This window comes from Gordionus sp. m RMFG-2023, chromosome 3 (assembly GCF_954871325.1).
Source record: "Gordionus sp. m RMFG-2023 chromosome 3, tfGorSpeb1-WG-v2, whole genome shotgun sequence".
In the NCBI taxonomy this organism is placed as follows: Eukaryota; Metazoa; Nematomorpha; class Gordioida; order Chordodea; family Parachordodidae; genus Gordionus; species Gordionus sp. m RMFG-2023.
In genome coordinates this window covers 50,779,725-50,806,356 of record NC_088777.1, presented here as the reverse complement: position 1 = coordinate 50,806,356, position 26,632 = coordinate 50,779,725, and the positions used below count along the sequence as shown (strand labels likewise).

Genomic DNA, 26,632 nt, shown 5'->3' with positions numbered 1-26,632 from the left:
ATTTGATATATAATTATAATATATTATAAGATTTAATATATTTGCAAAAGTCATTATAAGATATTATTTTGTTTTAATTTTAATAAATAATTTAATGTTATGAAAATGGAAAATGGAGTAGAATGTGTAATATTAATATATAAGAGGTATATGACTGAAACTTAAAGCTAAAATATGAGATTATTAGATACCTATTTATCAACATTAGTTTCACATACTTCTCAAAATAAAAAACATCTTAAATAAAAATTACTCAACTTACTGATATAAGATTTTTTATAATGAATAAAATTAATAGAGACTCCTAGATCTACACAAACCCAGCTATTTATGAAACTTATGTAATTGTGGAATGGATAGATTGCAATATTTATTATAAATCTCTCACTTCAAACTTATAGGGGCCATTTTGACAGCCATTTTAGCTTATTAGCTTTTTTAACATTTTTTAATAGTAGTAATAGCGGCCCATAACCCTTAAAAAGGCATTTTAATGAATGAATCGTCAGTCTAGGTATTATTATATGTCATTGGCTCGTCCTATTCGATCTTTTTACAGAGCATTTTGTACTCATACTCTCCGGGAGCTATAAATATGAAAATTTTTCATTTAAATTAGCAGCCATTTTATTGCTTTATTTCGAATCGATGTAATAATCAATGATACAGAAGATTTAGCATCATCTTTCATTTTCCATGCTGACAAAGTACCTAATTTTTTAGTTTGAAGATATGACAGTGGCCCCATTATTTTAAAAATTTCCAAATATATTACAGCTGTATTAGAGTCAAATTATCAAGTTTTTGTCTCAAATTATTTATTATATATTATAAATTGAAGAGTCTTTATCGTTATTGAGAGCAAGCTCTCTTTACCATATATAAATCTAAGAACTTTTTCACGTGCCCACCACCTTATCTCACCTATTTTTTGCAGCCTTCTCAACTTATTTTGGCTGTTTCACCCAAGCATCTATCCTTTTATCTGATTCAACGACCTGAATTTTATTTGATTTCAATGAATTAAGAACAAAAAATGTTGGCTATATTATTTTTACAATTCAATGTATAAAAATATAATATAATAAATTAATCAAAACTTAGACTCTATTTAAATGGAAGCGTTTTCACTACATTTGAAAAAAAAACAAAGAAAAGAACGTGGTAATGATGTGTAGCGTTTGCATTAAAATATAGTAAACGACATGACAATTCTCAAGGAATGTTATATTCAAATCATAAAGATAAGATATCATTAAAAATAAATAAATGATAAGAGAAAATAATGTGATCATAATAATAATTTTTTTTAATCGGCCTCTATTTTGATATTTTCCTTTGATCAGCCTCAAAAATCGACATTTCCTTGCGGCATCGTGGGCAAAATGCCCACCGGGTCTTATGGCCAGTCCGCCCCTGGCCCTTACATCAGAACCAAAAGAATACTATTTTTTAAAACAAAACCTACAAATAAGTATTTTAAAATATAACTATTCATGTTTTTTGGGAACTTGCAGTCCCACCTCCGTTTTTATAAAATAATGTTTTATTTTATATTTGATATGTTAATTTTAATATTATTTTATTTGATAGTAGTAATAAAAGGTTATTATTTAAAAAAAAAGAAAAAAAGATGCCATATTATCCGATCATATTAGCGAATAAATATTAGCCGATATTTTTAAAAAGATAAAAAATCGGTACATTCTTATTATAAAATAAGGGGAAATAAATGACCCCTAAATATTTGTCCTAAGTAAAATTTTCGCGAAATTTACAATATCCTTAGATGGAATGATTTCTTGCCTATATAATCGTTAGCTTATTTATAATTTATATTTGCATTCATTAAAAAGTGCCGATCACGGATGCCATTGTCAGTCAGGTATTTGACAGTAGAGGTCTCATTTTTGCAGTATTGTAATTTAATTACTATACAAAGATTACTTTTGCATGTTAATTCTACATGGTTGGAAGTTACATTTCCTTAATGTTTTATCTACGCTGAATACTAACCTAGACTAACGATTCATTTATTAATAAATATTGAAATGAACTGTAGCCACACAAGAAGAATAATATTCCTTATCGTATTAATAATTTTCTTTTTGTTGTACGGAGCTAAAATTAAAACCTGAATTATTTATTGTGGAAAAAAGAGGGGGGGGGGGTCCAGTTTAGGAATCAATTAAGGAATTAATTCGGTTTATTTGTATTTACTTTGACTTATTGATGTGACAAGAAAAAGAGGTGACATTTATGATATAAGGTGACACCGGAAGAGACTTAACACAAAAAAAAGGTGTGATTGTGTAACGATATAAATTTTTTATGTTAAAAATGCTTAAAAACTTTTAATACAATATAATGAAAAGTATACTAAAAAACTGATCTACCTGCCCAAACAAACCTGAAAATGAAACAAGAAATATACGTGATTTATAGCACTTATGCCAACTGGTTTGAAGATTCAACAGAGCTACGCTAGGTATTCCTCTTCCGTCTAACGGGAATTAAATTAATTTGGGTGAAAAAATAAAAAATGAGGATCCCTCTACGCGTTTATGGGCAAGCCGCTCTTACTTGTACGCGCAACAGTTTGAGAACTGTTATAACGTCTATAGACTAATAAAAGAAGAGTTGGGCAAAAACAAAAGCTTATACCCGAGAACTGCAATATAATTTAATTACTTTAAAGGGTGTGAGGTGGTTGATTTTAAGTCTAAATTCTTTAGTGTAAGCCTTTAAATTATTATTATCAATATTAAGATTTAATGTTCATATCAATTGAATTTCGATTTATCCTTAAACATTTATATGCACTAATTAACTACTGGTGAAATAAGATGTTCAATTTTAATATTCTAATTTCGATTAATATGGTTTTTAATGCTGATATTCTATTACTTGCATTTGTAGCATACACTTCCACCGGAAAAACCCAAATAAATTAATATAATGTTGTGGATGATTTAATGAAACATGTTGACGATTAATTTAAAAACCCATCCATAAAAAATATTGTTTGCAAAAATAATTATAATAACAGAATGTGGAATAAAAGAATTTATTTTAGCAAACAAAATAGTTTTATATGAATATGAGTTTTAATTTAATCGTTCAATATGTTTTCATTAAATCATCACAACACAATTTTATTTTTAAAATTGCATTTTTAAACATTTATTTTTATTTTTTGCAACATTTTTACCACATAAATAAATATTTCAATAATAAAATTGTCGTGGTCATCTACTATAAAAGAAAAATAAATTTTATATAATATATATATTTTTTGCATTTGTTGAATTTTTATGAAAATATAAAAACTTATTGAGATAGTAAAAAAAATACATAAAAATTTGTATATATAGTTTTGAAATAATAGTGTATAAATTTATAAAAGAATTTTTTTTTTCTTAAAAAAATAAAATATAATTGCATTTAAATATAATATTTTATAAGCTTAAAATTTAGGTAAAAATTTATGATAGAAAAATTAAACTTCTCTTGAATTAAAAATAAAGCCTTCCTAAACAAAATATTATAGGTATATAATTATATTTTTTTATATTAATATAATATAAGCATTTGCAAATTTTTATAATTTTTTTTTGTAATATAAAAAGATAAAAAATTAATTTACAAAATTTAAACTTTAAAAGTTTTATAAATTGTATTCATGAATTGATTAGATGTTAACTCGTATTAATAACCCTTTAGATTTATAGGTACTTCTTAGACATATAAAATTATAAAAAAAAATACTGAATTTTTTAGTGTATATGTAATGTTGTTTTATCCAGGGAATGTGTTATTTTAAATCTTTAAATCATTTTTCTTGAAGGGCGTTTTTAAAAATTTAAAAATCTTGAATTTGCCGCAAATATATTCCGTCATCCAGTGAAAAATGTCTACAATTCATTAAGATAGGGTTAGAATATATTTCCGGTTGATTATTAAATTTTTTAAAAAAAATCTCGGTCAAAAAAAATGATTTTTATATATTTTTGTAAAAATAACACATTTTGAAGCTAACATATCTATATATATATATAGATAATATCAAGCCAAAAGGACTGTCATAGATAAGATTTGAGTTTGACAAATGATTTCCTATGGCTTTTTACGACAATTATCAAATTTTACTCAGTATTTTATATACTTATAATTAGTTAATCATAAAAATGCAAATTGAAGTAATGAAAAAGTTTTAAACCTTATTAAGTTTTATTATATTATATACCGCGAAATGCCCCATAATAAAAATAAAGTCAATTTTAAGCAACCATAAATATATCAAAACGCTTAATAATTTCTGATATACTCAACAAAAAAAGATGGCGGAAAAAAAATCTTATAATTGTGAATCTGAATTGAAATTGCCGTAGTTGCCTAAATTATATATTCCTTGGTTTCCGTTCGAATAATGATTAATTCCATTATTTCGTTGTTGGGACGCGGGGAGACGGTTAGCCAAGAATTTTTCGTAGGCGCTTATTCCGGTTGGACCCAAGTTCAAGAGGGCTATTCTAGCGGATTCATTCACTTTGACATTTGGGTCGTTAGTGAATACGTTGAGCAACTGGTTAATAGATTCGGTCGCCTTGAAGTACGTAAAATAAATGGGAAGAAAATTGATAATAATTGTATATTCAATCAATAATTGTTTTTTTTTAGATTAAAAATACAAAACAAAAATTCGAAAATACATTAATTTTTTTGCGCTGATTTTCTTTGAGTTATACAAAAGTTTTATTAATTTTCATAATTAACAATGATGTGTGTATATATATTACTAGATTGGTTATTTTACTCATTTATTTAATAAAACATATAAAGTGCTCAAAATATATGGTCAGCTGTAGCGTCATTTTGTGGTCTGACCGCAGATTAAATGAATTATAATGTGTATTATTCAGATGAATAAGACAATTAGTCGCCCAATACAAACAATAAAATTGCGCAACAACTGACTCCTATGTATGTACACTTTTAATTAATTAAACGCCGATCTAGTATCATATAATATATATCATTGCCAATTAATTAGATGTCCATTTTGAATAGTTCCCTATCTATTCTAATATTCTAAAAAGAAATGGCTAAATCAAGAACTTGGTAAAAATAGTTTTCTACCTTTTTTCTTAGATAAGATGAAAAACTTTTAAAATGGGGGGTTATTTTAAGAATTTGTCGTTTTGTTTTAAGGGTCTGCATTTACGTTACATAGATTGGCGAATACACGTTTATTAAAATTAATTAAAGTATGGGGAGAGGGTTATAAATGGCATAAAACTCGGCCGAAGGCCAGGCAAAAGCGGACCGAAGACCCGCAAAAGGAGGGTTACGGAAGTAAAGTCCTCTATACAGTGGGGGAAAAAATATAGGCACTTATTTTAAAATAAATTAGCCTCTTTTAGCATCCCCTTTAGCTATTGTTTATTATTCATTAATTATATTAATTACCTTCAAATGTTGCAGCGCTCTGCAAGCACCACACCTTATAATAATATCGTTGGATTCTAAGCAAGCCAGAGCACGTAGCACCGCTTTTCTTTTTGCTTCCGGATGGTTGCTCAAGCTATTCAGGTAAGTCACTTGTTTTGGGGATGAGGGAGAGGAGGGGGGGGATTTCAAAAAAAAGAAGAAAAAATATATGATAGATAAGTAAGGGCAAATCTCTTTATATTCATTCTTTAAAGGGCATATTTTTCGTTCTACCATCGGAGTTAAAGAGAATTGAGTGCTAAGATTGGATATAAGTGAATTGAATTATTATGAATCAATGCTGATATTTTTATGGCAATTCTTAAATTTCTCACGTGAAATATTGTTGTAATATACGTTATATATTTTTAACCTGTAAATCGATTTATTTCATCGTTATTGCATAAAAGGCGACAAATCATATCGAAGCTATTGGCCGGAGGGAGATCGTTGTTCAACGACAAAATGTATTTTATAAGTCCGTTCTGATTGCCGGCGTTAAATAAATCCCGGAATTCCACTTTATTTGCGTATTAATTAATTAATTTAATTTCATTAAAATGAAAAAAAAAAGAATTTTAACTTACATTCCTTCGCTAATTCGTCTAAATGCGCCTTAAAATCGGTTATAATGTTCAATTTCAAGTAAAACACTAATTGAAGCAGAGTTATGTAGTTGCCGACACCCATCGAAGCCATTTCGTTTCCTTCGCTCTGAGGCATGTCATTCCAGGAAGGAACAAAGGGGGTAACTATTATCCTTTGAATTTCCCCTATCACCTTCGGAAATACTTGGGAAGGGGGAGGGGAACGAATAAGGTAAAATATTAAAAATAAATATTAATCTTTGCGATAATCAAGTAAAACCCTCCTTGCAAATTATTTTAAGATAGCGGGTTATTTTATTTAAAAAAAAAACAAAACAATCAAACAGTTTAGTAGTTTTTTTTTATACGGAATTATAACTAACAATAATTAGATATGAAATATTGCTTTGCAATTTTAAACCGAGTCCCTTACCTTTAAAACAAAAAAAACTCAAATTGAAATGCTAAAATGGAATTACAAATGTTTCTTCGAATACTCCCTTTATCCCTCTTAATTCCTTAAAGACGCGTGACAAAACTACTCCCACACCCCTCTCTTATATTTTATTAAAATATAAAAAATTAACAAATTCTTATTTTATAAACAGTAAAGATGATCATTCTCTAAATATCAAAATTCTTGTCATTAACAAAAAAAAAATATATTCCTACAAGCTGCTGGGTAAGAGTTTATTGAGAGTCAATAAATGAATAAGGGATAGATATAAGTTACCTAAAGATATGATCTGTTGAGTGTGACCTTTGAGGAGGAAAGGTAGGTATTCCCTCTCCAAACAGTTTTCGAATTGCCTAGCTTGAATCAATAATATTTGGTTCGGGTAAGGAGACAGAGGGGAAGATAGAGAACCGCTACTACCCTGTAACGCCTTGCCCCAAAACGAAGCGATCTTGTTAACGTTTCCCCAACCGTTCAAGTTGGTGTATTCTTTTTTTTTATATATATGTATATAAAACGCAATTTTTCAATATAAGATAAAACAACAACAACAACAAAAAAGTGTAAATTAAATTGTTTATTATAGCGAGGACAACATTGAAATAAACAACAACAAATAAAATCTAAATTAAACTGTTTATTATAGCGAGGACATCATTGAAATAAACAACAACAACAAAAAGTGTAAATTAAACTGTTTATCATAGCGAGGACAACATTGAAATAAACAACAGCAACAACAAATAAAGTGTAAATTAAACTGTTTATTATAGCGAGGACAACATTGAAATCCCTCGAGGCTTGGTGAGTCGCTATTTCGAAATAAATCTCCAGACACAGACTTTGCACCTTTATTATCTTGAGCCATTTCACTCTGCTGAGTGGCATGCTGATATTTATGCTCATATTGCCGCCATCTTGTTCTTCGTTAGATTTCAAGTTTATTGTTAATTGTTTTAGGGCTCTACTGACTTGGGCTAAATGAATCCTCAGACATTTATCGAGGCTGGAATCGCCCGTTGATATCCAATCGCCACTCGTTATCACTTTTTGTTAAAAAATATTTTTCAAGATATTAAAAAAATGTTATAACACGTGGTGGGAGAGTGTTAACCTAACCCTAACCCTTAACCTAATAATACAATTTCAACATCGAAATTTCAAGGTGGGTGACCTCATTGTCAAAATACTTAGTTAATATCGATTTTGAAATCGAATTATTATATGGGAGAGACTCAACGTTATTGGAGTATGGAGAGCTCTGCTTAATCAATTTTTTTTTATTAATATAGGTCTAATAACTTTTTCTGGTGAGGATTTCTAATCTCTCCATTTTAAATCAATTACGAAGGGGTATTTTTAAATAAAATGGGATTTTATCAATAATTTATTCAAGCGTTCTTCGTGTGTATTATAATATACCTACTATATGAGTTTGAAACGATTTTGAGGTAAATTTTTGAAACTAATCTTAAGTTCAATACCCTTATAGATTTATAAGAATGAAGGTCCAAGACTAAATTGTCCTAAAAATTTATATAGTAGATGATAATCTTACACACGCTGGAATACATCTAAAATCAGATTTTTTTTGTTCAAATTTAAAAAAAAACGTCTACGTACAAGCTTTAAATTTGAGAGATTCTTGATCATAAGGGATTCCGACTTAACCCTGCGTTCACGATTGGCGCGAATTTATGGGGATTCAAAATATACTTTCCCGCGAATTCCCCAGCTAACTGTGAATGCAGAGTAAGTCGTTATTCCAGAAATACTGAAAAATAAATAAAATAAAAATAATTAAGTATTTTATAAAAAAAACCTTGCCGCTGACGCGAGATGTTCCTATCCAAGCTTCCGGTGGCGGATGAATCGAATCCAGAGTCCATGAAGGGTATATTGTCGTTTCCCCTATTTACGGCGGCGTTCGGATTCGAAGGAGTTTGAGGGTAATCGTAATTTTCTTTCGATCTAACGGGGGGGGGGGGGATGTTTAAATTAAGATTAAAAAAAATAAAAAAAGAAGGCGCCATTTTTATTTGAAATGTATTAATTCGGGATTTTCTCGAGATGAGTCATAAGCTCGAATCAGATGGTTCTAATGAGTTGATTCTTAAAAGTAGAAAAATGGTGGAGAGGGGGGCCACCCGTGCTTTTTTTTATACGAAAAAAAAATATGAAACCTATTTTTATTCCTTGAAGAGTTTTTCTGTTTTTCGTCTCCGCTCAAAAAATCGAAACTTTTCAAAGCTGTCGAGATTATATCTGCAAATCGAATTCGGAATTATTTTTTTTTAAATGAAAAATAAAATATATTCAAAAAATCCTTTAAAAAACCATATGATCATGTCTAACTAGTGTTTTTAAATCACCTAACTTTGAACCTCTCTATTGTGGCTTAATCAATCATTTAGCCTAAAAAATCCAATTAAACTAAGCTTCTAAGTTGAGTTTCAACTTGAAGATTGATATATTTTTGGATAAAAAATATGGCGGCCACGCTGTTTTATAGTTGACTAAAGTTAGGTAGTTTAAATAACACTAAGTATATCTAACCCTAGCCCGACTTCGAAAACATTAAAGTTTATCAGGTAAAATTTTGGCTGGAATTTAATGCAACGAGAATTTTAATATACAAAATTCTGTTAGCATCAGTGCATATTTACGTGATCAACTTATTTGAGCGCATTTTTTAAAATTTTATAACATCATTTAGTTACCAAAAAAAATAAAATAAAAATACTAACCATTTCCGAATGTGTTTTTCTTTTTGTCAGTCTTGGCGAGTTTGAAATCGTCACTTTTCGTAAGATCCCTGTATATGGGGGAAGGCGTCTGACTTGGTCCAGGTATGTTTGGACTATCGTTTATAATCTCTTGTTCTCCCAAACTCTTATTCTTCGACATTAAATTTTTACATTTTATAATTATTAAGTGATTTATTGATCGATAAAAATGGACACAGGAAATAACTTAAAAATGTATCGTTTGTTTAAAACTGAAGAAAAAAAGTAACGTCTTCATACAATTTAAATGTAGAAAAATTTTGCTGAGTAAAAAGAAATTACGAATTTTCGTTAGGTCTAATCTATTTTTTTGCTGAATAAGCAACAACTTAGGATTACTACTACTAACTTTATTAGGATCAACGTACGAAAGGTATTCGTAAAATTGTTCGACAATGTCCCTCAAATCGTTAAATTCTCCCGTATCCGTTCCGTCAGCTTTATAAGTGCTCGAACAGTGCCGTAGGTCGTGAAGTACGTCTTGGAAATCTTTGTTTAAATTGAGGGGGATGTCTCTCGAAGGAGGGCGCTGCTGATAACTGTTGTTGTAAGGGCTGTTACTTAATTGCCGTTGAACCTGCCTTTTACTATCATCGTAGACTTGGAAAGGGGGATTTTGAAAGGAGAACTCCTGCGTTTGCCCTAGCCGAGGTTGTTCATTTAGCGGGGAACTTTGCTGTTGTTGTTCGAATTGGTTTTGATCGAAAGGCTGGGAAATAAAATTGTCACTTGGTAAATTGCTGGCTGTTGCGTATACATTTACCGGATTATTTCGATAGGAAGACTGATGTTCTTGGTACCCTCTTTCATCGACTAGATGGGGGCGGGGGGGGGAGAATGGATAAAAGTGAATATGAAAAAAAAATGTTTTATACATGATTTTTTTTTAAAGAACATAACTAACTGCATAAGATTTCTCTAGGAATAAAGATTTCTTACAATTTAGGTAATAAAATCATGACATTTGTTGCAAATGATTATATATTATAAAAAAAAAATCCATCAAATATATAACTCGGAGATCTGCAGAGGTACCATTTGCATGGCCCAGCTTGGTCCGATCTATTTAAAAAAAAATTTTAATCGACCCGGCACAAGTTTTATATTTTCAGTTTTCAGGTCCAGGCCTGGATTTTCTTAAAGTAAGTTTTTTATTTATTTTTAATATTTATAGTTTTATAATGTTGATTTTAAAATATTTGATTTTAAAATATAAGGCCCGTGTACCCGGAGAGGACCAGAACGGGCATAGGACCGAACCTGCAGTTCTCTGATATAAATACAAAAAAAAACAGTGTTATATAGACTCAAATAAAGGAAAGAACATTAATCCTGGGATGAATCCATGGCAGATTATTTTAAGTGATAACAACAGATTTGGAGCTATTTGAGCGGATTGCCTTATGGCACCACTGAACATATGATTTATTTACGATTACGACATTAAGTTTCATTCAAAATCATCATTTGACTCGAAATATTTATGAATAATTGTTGTCGGACAATCCAACGAAAATATTATATTTTTTTAAAATTAAATTAGACTATTTTAAAAAAAAACCTAGGTTATTATTTCTGATTCTCTGAATTCCTAGCGGTATTCTTGAATAAAAGTTATCCGGCTCCCCCTTTCTTTCACGCCCTCTATTTTGCGCGTAAGAATTGAAATTGTCATCCTCAAAGTATAAGGGTAATCTTTGTTGTCTGTTGCTGAATCTCGGTCTGGAATAGTATTTCTAAGTTTATCCAAAAATTTAACAAATTAGAGAATTATTTTAAGAAGCTTAAATAACATATTTGTTTGATTTTACATAAGTTAAAAATATAGGGAGGCCTGATATTGGCTAAGGGTTAGTCTAGTGTGAACACCTGATCGTGTTTATATAATCTTTTAATGAGATAAAATTTTCTTTTATTAACATTAAATTTTTTATTTAAAAAGATCTTATAAATTTGATCCAGCGTCGACTACAGTCAAAAAAAAAATTATTTAGAAGAAATCGAGAACATGTCTCCAACCCATCTCAGGCCCCCAGTTAGCGGTTTAAAAAATCTATCAATAACCTTTCTCTCTAATGCTTTCACTTCTATGCTTCGATTTATAAACGTATCCAAATATCTTCCTCTTCATCGAGTTTATTTTTCTTCCTTAAAAACTTTTGCTATATTCTTAAAATCTTTACGCCCTTCGACCCACTTCCATCTTTAAATTTCTCGATTCACCAAAATCATCTGAAATTTCCGTGTGATCTCAAGCCGACACCTCGTCATCATAACCCATGGCTACAGGCATAACTTTCATGTAAACATTTACGATCACCTTTAACTCGTTCTTTTTTTTTATCTCAGAACTTTCCCTTCTCCATACACTTTTTTCGTAAGTTGTAGCCTAAATCTTTGAGACAATTTTGTATTCCTAAACACTCAACTACCTTCTTATTCGTGTTTACAGAAGATAGGAATGAACTATTCAACGAAGGCTCCGCCGCTTACCTAAAATAGAGCCTTCATGATAACGAGCTCACTGTTTATTTTATGATGTGAACCAAAAGTATGCTCTCGTAATCTCGACTTTCTCCTCTTCCCAAAAGAGCTAGTAATGAACTAAGACGTAACTGCGAAATTGTTCTGCCTTAGGCATGCAAATAAATCAGAGTCAACAATTGCCTCCACTACTGATTTTGACGGGGCCATTTCCCGCGGCATTTGAAACTCTAAATTTAACGATCTTATCCGGCGAGCACTTAAATTGGCGGGCATCCCTTCTAGACTTGAATTAACCGGAATCCTTAATATTGATGAGTAATCACCAGTAGGAAGATCCTCAATTCTATTAAGGGGCCAGCTTGGTTGGGACTTCACCGGCATTGATCCTAATAAACCTTCCAACCAAAACGCAGATGCCTTCACACCTTCCGAATCTCGGAAAATAACCAAATACAGTTTCATCGATCCCTCTTGCATATTCATACCCATTACCGGCTCTACTCATGCCTCATTTGGTACCAAAGTTCGGTTCTCTTTGAGACGGATTCCGCGAAACCCAGAGAATATCTCTTCTCATGACAACTTTACTGTAAATTTCGCACTAACTGCTTAAGATTTTTCATTACCCTCTAATTTAATAAGTCAATATTACAAGTTTGCACTAGTTGTACAGCCCGCCCCAAATTATTTGGATAAATTTATATTATTTATCATATTAATATTTGAAATTGAATATTCTTTCTGTATATTTTATTTAACCTTTTCCAATGAGGAAGATGAATCCACATCGTTGGGAGATTGATAATTGCTGGATGATAAATAATCCTGATATCTACTAGGTTGCCTTCCTTGATCCCTTCTAACACCACCTATTGCACTAGCACGGCCTATACTCCTCTTCTCTTTATATATTTTTTTTAAAAATCAATATAATTTATAAATTAAATATTTTATTATATATTACGTTATTTTATAAAAATATAACTTTTTTAATACAATAAAAGTTTTGACTATAGGTTGCCCAAGTACATATTATAACTATATAATTTATATAGTAAATTTAGTGAACATGATAATAGTAATCCCAGATTAGTGAAGTTCGAATTATTCCCCCCCCCCTTCCAAAATCTTACCTTAGCCTTATCGAGGCGGGTTTGGCTAATGGAGGTCTACTGTGGGCTAGGCAGTGGCGTAGCTACGGGAGGGGTTTTCGGGTTTGGACCCCTCCCAGAGCAAATTATTTTTTTAGATAATACATTTAAAAGATTCAAAAGTGATTTTATATCAAATAAATACCATGATTATTTATATTTTTCTGGTTTTGATGTTTGTGGAAGGATATTATATTACTATTGAAATTATTCTGGATAGTATTATTATAAAGTCATTGAGAATAATCTATTAAAATATAATAACATATTATTGATGCATTTAAAAAATATATTTATTAAATATAATTTTTAAGATAAACCGGCCGAAGGCCGGCCAAAAGGGCCGAAGGCCCGTTAAAGGGGTTATATGTATGGACCCACTCTAAGGAAAATTCCTAGCTACGCCACTGGGTCTAGGTATAGAAATAGTATCACCGTCTCCTCGACGGGGTGTAAAAACGAGGTCAGGAAGGGCAGCCGATTGTAAAATCCTCGCTACAAAATTTCCTAAAGATTAAATCAAAGGGAAAACTGAGCAACATGTGTAAATCTGGAATTCGCCTTTAAACGGATAAGAAGAAGAAGAAGTGAGGTTCAATTATTGACAAGTCTTAGATAAATTAGAGAATGACCGGAAGTATAAAGTGTCAAAACCTCTAGGATAAAATTAAAATATGAATTGGTTACCTTTGTCATCTCTTTCCCCTTTCCATCTTGGGGAAGAATTTTCATTCGCGACGATATTTGATCCATTCCTTTCCAGCGCACTTCCTTCTAAGGCCGCCTTGTCGCCGCTAAATTTAACTCCTCTACCCGATCCTCCATCTAGCATTAGCGGTGGCAAGTGGGAAACTACGAATTCGGGTGGCGTTTTTGACGAAACAAACGAATCAAAAAATTGGGAATTTTCGTAAAGGAAATCCAATTCCTCAGCCAACTCATTTCCCAAAGGACTTTAATAATAAAAAATGATTATAGTTAAAAGATTGATCAAGGGTCTGTCTGTTTGTTTCCTTAAATACACTAAGACTAGTATCGTTAATTTTGTCAAATCTAGGGGAGGATTTAGTTTAACTCAAATAATGACATTTCATTATACTAGTCAAAGGTATGATTTTTATGATTAAATCCTTCTAAATGTGCGTTGGAAAAATCTAAATTAAAATTAGGAAAGGTAGGGAGGAAGGGAATTCGAAATTCCAGTTTAAAATTTTAAAAGGAATCGTTGATAAAAGGGTAAAGGATTACTTCCAAAAAAATAGAACGTTGAGCTTGAGAGAACCATTAGGAGTGAGCTTAATGTATTTGAGGATGGGGATTATGGATAGAAGGTCTAAAGGATCCAACGTAGTTTTGGTCAGTGTCGCATTATTGAGGGTTTTGACTTCTTTCGCCTAATATTAGAATGTTTATTTATATATAATATCATATAAATATATATATTTATTTTAATCAGTGTATATTGGTGATTTTAAAAGAAATAAATATTTAGTTTACACACTTTAATTGTACCTTTAAGCGCATTATTTCGTGTAAAAGAAGGGGATAAACCCTTCCACGCTTGTCCCACATCTGATCCAGTCTTCTGTCTACTTTGCACTTGGCGCTAAATTTTTTGAATTTAGGGAAGTCGTACTTTATAGCTATATCAAATTGGTCACCTGCTCCTATCCTCGCGTAACCAGATATTTCTAAATAATTTGTGTTAAGATAACACATTAAATAGTAATATGTATTTTTTTAATGAGGTGTCTAAATATTATACTCCCTCCCTTTTCTTCCCTTCCCTTCCCTTCCTTCCTTCCTTCCTTCCTTCCTTCCTTCCTTCCTTCCTTCCTTCCTTCCTTCCTTCCTTCCTTCCTTCCTTCCTTCCTTCCTTTCTTTCCTTTCTTCCTCCCTCCCTCTATCAATAAATTTATTAAGTCAATTATTGACTAACCTTTAATAACGAAATGAAAGGTTCCCATAAGGGTTTGAAGCCTGTTTTCGATAGTGAACATGTTTTTGTCGCAATTTTTGCGTTCGCTTTCCAAATGGACGAGAGATTCTTTCATGACTTTAGCCGAGGAAGAGATGGCAGGATCGCAATACGCAAAAGACATAGTTTTGGCTCCTATTGAACAAAAAAAATAATTTTAAAAAAAATCAACAAAATGGCCGACAGGAAATGAGTCACTCAAAAGTTGGCGAACCGAACAATACGAGTAACGAGAGTTTATCAAAATGATATTTTATCTTTCAGTTTGACATAATTGAGATAATAGTCAAATATCCATCATAAAAGGTATAAAAAAAATTATTTTTTAATTTTTTGCAATGTCGTTTTGCAATTCGTAAACCAAATTATAATAACATTAACATATAATTTGCCGTTCTTTAAAAAGTTAAACGATAATAGCACAATCATTTTTTTTTACAACACTGACTAACTTTATATAAAAATACTGGTTTAAGTGAGAAAAAAACAATTATTTGTCTAATAATAATAATATAATTTAGTTTAATCATTATATCAACTAGGATACAATAGAAATATTTTCTTTTTTTAACGCGGTTTATATCAAAGTATAATTAGTAAGAATATTATAGAGAGAGGAAAAAAAATATAACCGTAAGTTAACTCATGTTATATGACATGATAAAGAAATTCGTTTAAAAAATTACGAATAGAATAATGAAAAAGATAAGATTTGTTCAATTTATATAGTCATGTAATTATATTAAATGGACAAATCGAGATATTTTTCTTACCATCTCTGAGCTTATGGTTCTGGAGGTAATCATCGTAGAGCCTGTCGATTTTTGTCGCGTGATACTCCAGGTGCTTAAGTAGCCTCTGGGCGTTCTTTATCTTCTTCTCGAGCAAAAGTGGATTGGGAGAATTGGGATAATCACTCACTGGAGTTTCCTTGCTAATGTTAGACATCGAGGAAGGCCCGACCGTTTTAGCTTTATATCCAGACTTTTTGCCTTTGTTCTCGAAGTTCTGAGACAACTTTTTCAGTGCCCTCTCTGACGAAAATGTATTGAAACCGACAGGTGTTCTTTCGTAACATCGGATCATGTCGTTGATACGAACTTTTAAGTAAGAAACGTATTGGCTATAAACAAAAAAAATATATATATATATATTAAATATTTGTTTTAAAAATAAAATAAATTTTTTGACGGGAGTTTTAATGAACATCAGGGTTTATTATTAAAACAAATGCACGAAACCTATTTGAGTTGATCTTATAGAGTGTTTTTTTAGGAAAAAAAAATAAATTACTCGGATTAAATTGGTAAGATTTTAGTTTTTTATTTATTTTTTATCTCGGATAGAGCCGGACCTGAAGAAATAGGTAGTACAATTACAGAGCTCTAGTTTATATCACGTGATAAAATTTAAAAGTCTCGAAAAAAATACAAAGTATTGAGGATCTTTATTTATGATATATTCCTTCCTTCCTTCCTTCCTTCCTTCCTTCCTTCCTTCCTTCCTTCCTTCCTTCCTTCCTTCCTTCCTTCCTTCCTTCCTTCCTTCCTTCCTTCCTTCCTTCCTTCCTTCCTTCCTTCCTTCCTTCCTTCCTTATTGCCAAGTTTGGAAGAGAAAGCAAAACCTTCGAAATAGGGATAAATCCAGGAACCGAAATCAAAATCCCTCTTCTTAAAATTTGGAAGAACCAGAACGGCTTCTAACAAAAATTAAGGTTTAAACAAAAAATTGTTATTGATTTTAGAAAGCTTTTTTTTAAAAAATTCCTGATAAACCATAGTATACGAACAAAATAAACATCTGAGATATCACTTCAGCCAACATTCATGGCTACTCCTGATGGCAATAAAATACGAGAATAGTATACTTCTGAGATACTTATCCCATCAACTCTAAACCCCCCCCCCCCCTCCCCCCACTAAATCTTATTTTTGAATATATATTTATCTTTAAAATAAAAACATTATATAAACATTTTTTTCACTTTTTTTATGAACATTTTGTAATTTATGTGTTTTCTTAAAGTATCTTTTTTGATTTATTTTTTAAATATATAAAATGTATTTTTCATTTTCTATGAACATCTTATATTTTAAAGTAACTAATTTAAAAAAAAAAAAAATATAAAATTAAATAAATTATATTCTGTTTTAGTTATATTATAATTATCCTACAGTAATTACACGCCATTTATATACAACAGTACTTAGTAATAATGATATACATATAAAATTATGTTAAAAACTGTATAAGGCATTTAGCGAGTTCTAACATTTATAATTTTAATTGATGAATTAAAATTATAAAATCATTTTTTACTTCCCATTAATCAATTATTTTTAAAAAAAATCACTTTTGAAAAACGAAATATTAATATTTAAAAATAAATTAATAATATTTTTCTTTTATTTATTAATTAATAAAAAGGATTATGGTAAAATAAAAAAATTTTTTTCATTAAAATTTTTAAGTTTTTATAAAAATTACATCTGGATTTAGAAAAATTGAATAAAATTTAAAAAAAACTAATGGAAAGTTCTTATATTTTTTGCAAAAAAATGAATATTTTTATTTCACGTAACTAATATAAGAAATTTACTTCTATTTCGATGAACTCATTCAAAAAAATTTCTTTCTTATTTTGTTACAAAGAAGTAGGAAAAAAAAATCAATTTTAATCTCATTAAGGGCATCCAGGGAACCAATTTATTATTTTTTTGATTTATAAATAATAAGGAATACATGAATTGAGGAAGAGGGAGGGAAGGAATTGGGAGATTATTGAAAAGAAATTTTAATAAAATTATTTGTTTTAATAGCATGTTTTATTATTAATTATTTTCTTTTTAAAAAACAAAAAATATCAATATCGGTATTGGATTGGATTGGATGAAGTGGTGGAGAGGGGGAATAATTTATAAACCGGAAATGATTGATCCGGGTTCAACTTAGTGTTGTTGAACGGCTCGCATTGAACTGATTTTTAAGAACGGCTAACTCGATATTTTGGCCAGAAAAATATTGTCTAAGCCTCTAGATTTCGTTAATAGATCTCCATACCTTTGTGTCAACGATGAGCAATATCTTTAGGATTGCATAATATTTTTTTCTGGATAAAATATTGAGTTTAAACCGGTTTAGCAACACTAGTTCAACTGAACATAGAAGGATCTGGGTTAGTATTCCATACTTCGACAGGGTCTGGTTTCAGGAGTCGCGGTAATGGCATTTCGATACGAAATATATCTTATTTTGCTCTTCATGTTATGTTAATTTGATAATGATTTACAATACGAGTTATTTACCAACTTAGAAAAAAATGGTGATAAGATATAGTCAGAGATTGGAAACGGAATCAAAAAACTGGAACAGAAAAACCCGGGCAAAAATTTTTTAAAAAAATTTGAAACGGGAAATATATGCCTTAAAAAAGTGGTTATTGGGTTTGTGCTCATAATTAGACTCACATACATTTTTAATTAATAAATAAATGAGCAAAAGTCTAGAAACCTTTTGGATCCGTTTCTGATATCAGAACTTTTAAAGAAATAATTAATCTAAAATCAGAAATGCTTCGATCTCTGGATATAACGTCGTTTTTCTTTTTTGATTGACATGATAAATACTAAGAGAAGATAAGTATAAACTCAGGGAATCTTTTCAGGATCGATTCTGGAATTAGAAGCCTAAAATATAGTAATTCCGAACCAAAATCACAATTCTGATCTATTTGGATACAATTTCATCTTTATTTGCCATAATAAATTAAATATATTTTTTCATTCATATTAACTAATCATTTAATGACTCCCATCCCTCTCCTTCATAAAAAAACCTACATTTTTTTTAAAAAAAATAAATAATCGCTATAAAATTAAAATCACATATATAAATCGAGTATGATTTTTTTAAAAAAAAACTTGATGGCTTCTTTCATCTTCTGGAAGGCGTAAAACGTTCTTTGAGGAGAAGGTCTTTTTTGGGTTGAAGATTTGGATTTGGAAGACGTATAAGATCCGAACTCGGGGGTATTAACTAGGGTAGCTTGACCCGGCGGGCCCAGGCCGGGTATGATTGGATTAAAATTAGATGACGCGAAAGATGCGTCCATGGGAAAACCATTTCTCACCGCGTTTATATCGCCCCTCGATGTTTCACGGTTAAAATGACTGTCGTTATCGTTGGTGGTAGTTGCGAAGGATACCTCCTGAGGCCTCCTGGCCTCGCGGCTATTAATCTGTCTAGATGCAACAATTTTGTCATCTCTTTGAGGGTAGGAATTATCTTCGTTCGCGACATCTTTATGCTGGGGTAAAGGTGTCGAGGGAGTAGACGAAAAATATCCGCGATTAACCATTACATCATCCGGCAATATAGGTTCCGGCTTAAGCCAGTAAGTGTCTTCCGGTTGAGGTGATCCGTCTCCATTGACAGTTAAAACCATGTAATTGCTGGGTATTTTGGTATCGTTGGAATCTCTGTACTCCCTGTAACTACCCGTATTGGTCGCGTAACCCTCGATAGGAGGATCGTAACCATTGTTAATTCTGTTTTTGCGGAACGAAGGAGAAGACAAACTGCGTTTATTGCCACTGCCATATTTATCTTGCGATTTTATTAGCGCGTTCCCGCCTTGATAGTTCCCCTGGCTATCATTGCGACCCCTATCATGCGATGAAAGCGGGGGTCTGTAATAATCTGTGATCATATATTCATCGTCTTCGGAATAATTATTCGGCATCGACGCATCCGCCCCTCTCGATTCCCCATTGCTCATTCGTCCTCTTCCACCTTCTCTCGCCTCTTCCCGTTCATATAATCCGGGATTTCGATAACCTTTGTTGTATCTTTGCCTATTATCATAATCGTTTGAATTTTGGTAATAGCCATTCTGCTCTAGACGAGAAGTATCATCAGGCTCGATAACGGGTCCATAACCGATAGAATGTTCCTCAAAATCCGTAGTCTCGTATATCAAAGGCCCCAGGGCAGGGGCTAGTTTGCTCCTCTGGTAGCTAGAAACGTGTGGCTTTTTCTGCCTTCCGTGGATTTGTTGTTGCTGCAAATCCTGCGTTGCGGGAAGTCTCATGTTTGTACTCCTTTGTTTCTTGTATCTTTTTGTATATTTTACGCCTAAAAATTTTTAATAAAAAAAAATTAATAAATATGTGAAAAGGTTACATAAGAATGATCATATTTTTTTTATTCAGACTTCTATAAGAGATATCATAAAATTCCTCGAATTATACAAGTACGTGTTACCTTTTTAATCCATAAAATTTTTCAAAATACAAAAAATAATAATTTCTTACTTTTATTTTGGCAAAAATCATTAGAATGTCAATAACAGAAATGTGTCATAAAATTTTTTATGGTTTATTATCACCAAAAATTATATATGTAATATAAATATATATATTTTTTTAAATCATTTAAAATGCTTTTAATTTGTATATTTATTATTATTACTACTTTTCAAGGTAAAATGTTTTTTTTTAAAAGTCAAAACAAGATAATATAAAAAAAAAATTTGGTTTTAAGAAAAGAAATGTTTTTTTTAAAAATATTTATTTTGTTTTTTAAAATTAATTCCAAATTAGACAATTTCTTAAAAACAGGATAGGAAAATTAGTTTTAAAATCTTCCCTTGTGTTCATTTGATTTTTTTTGAATTTTAGCCGAAAAATTGCAAAATTTTATATATTACATTATATATTTATTATATAGAAAAATAAATAAAATAAGAAAGGTAAATATTGATTCTTATTTTAGTTTAAAAACATAATATAAGCAAAGAAAATAAAATTATAATTATAAATTGATTTTAAATATACAATAAATAAATATGATTTTTGTCGGCATCCTTGTGATTTATAATATATAAAAATAAAATCCGGCGCGATTTATTTGAGAAAGGGGGAAGGGCATAGTGTAATTCGCGCGATTCTTAGAGGACCGGCCCCTCAGACCAACGTGTGAAATATAAAAACACCCAAGAAAATTCACTTATTTCTTAGGTCCGAGCATAATAAGAATTTATTTTTAGCTACGAACCTGGATATCGTAATTTTTTAACGAAAAATATACAATATACAAAAGGTATTCTTGCAAAGTTGTCAGAAAATTAACGTTACATTTAAAAAAAAAGTATCGAAACCGTTACTAAGTATAAAAAAAAGGATTTGATTATTGTTTTGCCTTCGATTTCATCAATACAAATATTTATTATACAAATCCCGGACAGAATTTGTTTTATATTAAATGTTATAATTTAAAATATACCGATAAATTGTGTTTTAAAAAAAAAATCCATGTTAATGGTGACTATGTTTTGGTTTCAAAGTTTTTAAGATCGTTTATTGCTAAGCATCTCCTCTTTTACTATATCAGTTGAGGATAGTGAGTAGGATAGTGAGTAGGTATAATATAATTAGAGTTCTGCTATTTGGGAAATTATTAAGGTTTTACCTAAATAAATTTAATAATTTTAGACCCAAGCCCAGACCAGCCTATTAAAAAAGCATGCGGGTCGGACCGGCCCATAAAGGCTCGCTTATCTGATTTAGGGGTTTGATATTTTATATGAAATTTCTTATTTTACTAATTTATTAAATTATAGCTCTATGCATTTAGATCCTGGAAAATATTAGATCCTTAGGCATATTGACTAAAAAATCCAATTTTGCCAGAATTATAATTTATAAAAATTTAATGAAGATTTCTCTTTTACTTACCACCTTTTATGACCTCCATTAAATAGTCTTTATTATTATTTTTTTTAATAGAGGTTTTAAGAAAGGTTATTTAATAATTTGGTGATCGTTTGGCTAATTACTAGATATAATAAATAAAAATTAGTACCAATATTAATTTTTTCTTTCTTCTTCCGTATAATTAATATTTTAACTTTGAGTTAATAAAATATACTTTTTTTTATGATATCTACTAATTATTACCAAAAAATAATTGCCATTTTTCAGAAATATTATATATTTTTAGACAACCTTGAAAATAGTAATTAAATATATATATAATAAAATAATTACATATTTCATAATATAAAAAAAATTTTACAAAGGAAAATAATTTTAAATTTAATTTATCCAATTTTATAAATATTATAACAAAGTGTAAATGGTTAGTAATTTAATTTAATTTTAGTTAATAAATATTTTATTAAAATAATTCATTTACTGGTCCGAGTTAATTTTTTTAATTTATAAAAAGCTTTTTTTCTTCTGCTTTCGTTTTTTAACCATTTTTTACTTTTCAAATTATAAATTTATTTTATTCAAAGATTGAAAAGAGTAAAAAAAATGACTAGTTTATGCTAAAGGTCAAACAAGTACATTTTTTTTTCTTCATACATAATGAAATACCATATGATATTCAAGTTCATTATTCTATATTATACATAAATGTCACATGAAATAAAATTAATTGCAATTTAATTTATACAAATTACTATATAATATATAATATATAAATAATTTTTGTACAATAATAATATTTCAAAGATAAAATAAAAAATAAAATATTGCATTTGTAATTTTAAGATAAAAAATAAATAAATTAATAATTAGCGTTTAGGTCAATATTTGAAGTTGAACTAATTTATAAATTCATTGAAGATTCAATAAAGACTTTTAAAATGATTTACCCAAATGTAACAATATCAAGAATGAAGCTGGAATCAACAAGCACATTCAAAAGCGAAATATGGATCGAAAATTATTATTTGTTGCTCGTAAATGGTTTAAAATAAAATATGAACACCATTCTTATTATCCTTACAATAATCTCATTGCTGTTGTTTGGGTGTCCAAATAATTGAGTCAACTTTCAACTTAACAAAAGTTCGATTGCGAAAAATCATTTTTGTTTATTTTTTTTAAATTTGAAATAAATATTTAAAAAGATAAAGATATATCAAGATCAATTAATTTTTCTTTTATATATATAAAATACAAATATTTACGCTTTTTTGAACCCTTTATTTCGAAATCTTACGATTCGTTAGTTAGTTAGTTAGTTTGTAATTTTGGATAATTAATTTTAAATTTGATTACGATTCATAAGTTAGTTAGTTTGTATTTTTGGATAATTTATATTGTCACAATGTAATAATAATAATTGTTATTTTTTAAAATGTTTCTTTTGGCATGAATAAAAGTTAAACAAAGCCTTGGAGAATATATAATATTTTTTTTATAATGACATTTCATTTTGCAAAGAAATAATAATCACAATTTACAGGTAAATAGTGTGAATCATTTATATATATATATATTATATATATAATTAAAATTTAAGAAAATTGTAGTAGAAATAAGAAAACAAAAATTATATAAGTGGCACTAATTATACAAGACAAATTTATAGAATCTTGAAAATTATTTTTTCCATATTAAATTTGAAATGTCGAACCTTAAATTAGTCTTTAAATGATAATGTTCATACCAAAATCAAGCTCAAATATGCGGGGAAAAAAACTATTTAACAAAGTTGTTAACGCTCCTTTTTAAAAGTAGCTAGCTCCCGCTCCCGCTCTTACCTTCCCAAAAGGAGCTAGCTCCCGCTACTACATTTTTAAAAGGAGCTAGCTCCTGCTCCAAGTAATGGAGTGCCACTCCATAACTACTCCTTTGATTTTCATTTTTTTAAAAGGTACACGAATACTAAATGATCTATCAAAATATTAATAATATATTATTAGCCTTTAAAAGTAATAAATTTTCTAGATTAGAATCCAACAAACATCCATGGCTCTCCCCTAAGACGTGTTTTTACAATACTAAATAAGCGCTCCATAGGAGCACTAGAGGGAAGCGGAGCGGAGTATTTTATAAAGATATTTTTTAATTTCAGGTATAATAAAGGAGGTTGAACAAGTAATGAGAAAATTATAATAAATATTAAAATATATTTAAAAAAGCATCATATCTAACAATCTCAACTATAATGAATTGTCCAAAAATAATTATAACCATTTTAAAAAAATTTATTCCATTATCATTTCGTATTTAAAAGAAAGATTTTTTAAATTTTAGATGCTTTTTAGATGAGCTGCTCACTTTTGAATATGAAATACTTTTAACAGCATTTTGCCCTTAAATTTGTTTGTCATTTGGATCAACATCTTCTAGAAGTTTAAAATATATTTTGCATTCGGAAATGGAAATTCGATTTCTTCTTCTATGATCTCTAAATCCATAATATCGAAAACTATTTTTTATTATATATCAATAAAATGAATATTAATATGACTTACAAGATTTTCCAAAAAATTTTCAATATAAAAATGAAAAACGATGTTTAATATTTAAAATGATTAGAAGAAAAACCAATATAAAACTCGGCTCAACATTTAATAAATGGATAAATTTAAATAAAATAAAATTTCATTTTTATCGAATTTTAATTAACAAATATTATTAATATTTAAAAAATAATTTAATTTATACCTTAAATTTAAAGGAGCGGTGGAGCGGCGCTCCGCCACTCCAGCCCTAAAAGGAGCTAGCTCCCGCTCCTTATTTTTAAAAAGAAGGGGGTGCTCCAGGTGTTTTTTAAATAGTGTAGTGGCGCTCCATGGTGTAAAAAGTTATTTATTCTTCTAATATTTTTCTCTTTTTTTTGTCCTCTTCCAAAACGTCAAATCACTATGACATTATTGTTAATATAAATTTTTCGAACTTCTAAGTATAAAATGATTGGTGGCTTAAAAATAAAATTGCAGATGAAAAAAAAAATGGAAGCAAGTAATATTAAATGATTACCTAGAACTGTTCATTTACTTAAATGTGTATTAGCAATATCAATCAGCTGATGGGCAAGACATTTTGGTTGCACAGATGAACAATTTATATTAATGGATACCTTTTTTAGGACAAAAGTCAGTGTTTCATTTGAGAGATATTAAAATGACGTGTCACCAGTTGATTTACTTTCAACTACGCCTCAAAATGCATTTTTTTTATTAAATAAAAGGATAGTAAGTTCAGAAATTAGAAACCATGATTGCATGCAACCATAATTGAAGCATGAATTTAATTATCAATCCAACTGTCTTATATATATATATAAAATAAAATATTTTAATGTGGAATAAACATAGTTTTTTTTTTTTACACTTTTATTTGTTGCAAATTTCAAAAAAAAAATTCATAAACATTTTTATTAAATAAAAAAAAAATATAAATTTTCTTTTTGAATATCAAGGTTGCTTATATACAAAAAAAAACTATAATAAAAAAAAACAAAAACTATATCTAAAAAGTGATGAGAAAGCGATATATAGATAAAAAGCATTTGTTATGCTTCATTTTTTTTTCTTTTTGAAATTTTGACACGGAATATTAAGAAATATGAAATTACTCGTAATTTATCAGAGACCTACAGGCAGGGCCCTAAGCCCGGTCCGGTTAAACGGTTTGAGCCCTATTTTAATTTTAATTTTTTTAAATATACCCGGGTTGGGCCTAAATTTTCTTTTTAAATACCTGGACCGTACAGGGTCTAAAATTAAAAAAAAAATACCAGGGCCGGGCCATGCAAATGGTACCTCTGCACATTTCAGTAATATATTAAATTATGCTATCAATAAAGATTATAATTTATCCTTAGGCATTTATTATTCTTTATTCCAAGGTAGGGGCTGGAATTCCTATACTTCCTTCAATATAATATTGCGGTTTTTGAGAAACTGTTCAATTTATTTATTCGAATCATTCTGTCTTTACTTCTTCAACTTCTCTTCATTTATTTTTCCGATTATAAAATATAACTGGTAAAATGAATAAGGTAATGTAACCACGAGACGGAAGCGGAGTTAGCTCCTCAGCCCGGTCAATATCAAGCCCGGCCGGATATTTTGTTGCCCCGGCCGGATATTTTGTTGTCCCGGCACGGATTTTTACATTTGATCATTTTTATTAATTTTATCGATCATACTTCCCGAGCCCGAATTTCAAATTTTTTGATTTATTTTTAATTAGTTTTTTGCTTTATTTTTGAAAATTGTTTTAAAGGGAAAAAGATGAATTTTAACGCTCCATTAGAGGGTAATCCAACTGATTAGTTACTATAATTTGAATATATTGTCAGCCTCACCAGGATTAAGTAAAAAAATTTATATTCCCAAATAAAATGGAAAAAAGAATAAATATTTTTACGGGATAGATTAGAGACATACAGGCCCGACCGGGAACCTGGCCCAGTCCGGAGAATCTAGCCCAGTCCCGACCGGATCTAGATATAAGTTTAAAAATCCAGGCCAAACTTGAAAATATTTTTTTTAACCCAAGTCCGGCCAAAAATTATGTACCCTGCAGATCTCCGATAAATATTGTTTTTTTTATAAACGTTAATGTTCAAAAAAATATATCGAATGACGTTATTTCGTTTTGAAAAAAGAGGAAATTCGTTATTAATGACGTTACTTCAAGGGTACATCTCTGACATTATATAATGGGATTTCCCACCAGTTCCATTTTATTTTTTAGTATACAAATAGCTGGGCCTATTCTTTATTTTTTTTAAAAAAAAAATTTCAGGTTCGGGCCTTGTCGGGCTTAAATTTTTTTTAAATATGATGCCAGTGGCGTAGCTACGGGGGTGGTTTTCGGGTTCGGACCCCTCCCAGAGCAAATTTTTTTTTAGATTATACGTTTAAAAGACTTAAAAGTGACTTTGAA

General features: G+C 29.7%; 1 protein-coding gene across 5 annotated transcripts in view; it reads right to left on the bottom strand.

Annotated features, from left to right (window-relative positions):
* Positions 1 to 3,172: 3,172 nt before the first annotated feature.
* Positions 3,173 to 26,632, bottom strand: part of LOC135925926 (uncharacterized) — a 30,129-nt gene continuing 6,669 nt past the window's right edge. Inside the window, exons 1-19 of one of the 5 annotated variants that reach the window (XM_065461510.1) lie at positions 22,597 to 22,657; positions 18,857 to 20,069; positions 15,710 to 16,059; positions 14,898 to 15,071; positions 14,471 to 14,649; positions 14,207 to 14,352; positions 13,646 to 13,911; positions 12,567 to 12,709; positions 10,882 to 11,056; positions 9,670 to 10,133; positions 9,282 to 9,432; positions 8,718 to 8,799; positions 8,357 to 8,505; positions 7,296 to 7,580; positions 6,811 to 7,023; positions 6,078 to 6,281; positions 5,864 to 6,010; positions 5,470 to 5,600; positions 3,173 to 4,606 (exon numbers count right to left, since the gene is read on the bottom strand). In XM_065461510.1, coding sequence (XP_065317582.1) covers positions 4,358 to 4,606; positions 5,470 to 5,600; positions 5,864 to 6,010; positions 6,078 to 6,281; positions 6,811 to 7,023; positions 7,296 to 7,580; positions 8,357 to 8,505; positions 8,718 to 8,799; positions 9,282 to 9,432; positions 9,670 to 10,133; positions 10,882 to 11,056; positions 12,567 to 12,709; positions 13,646 to 13,911; positions 14,207 to 14,352; positions 14,471 to 14,649; positions 14,898 to 15,071; positions 15,710 to 16,059; positions 18,857 to 20,069; positions 22,597 to 22,642 — 4,767 coding nt within the window. In that variant the 5' untranslated portion in view covers positions 22,643 to 22,657 and the 3' untranslated portion in view covers positions 3,173 to 4,357. The other 4 variants (XM_065461513.1, XM_065461512.1, XM_065461514.1 and 1 more) reach the window with 4 other exon arrangements.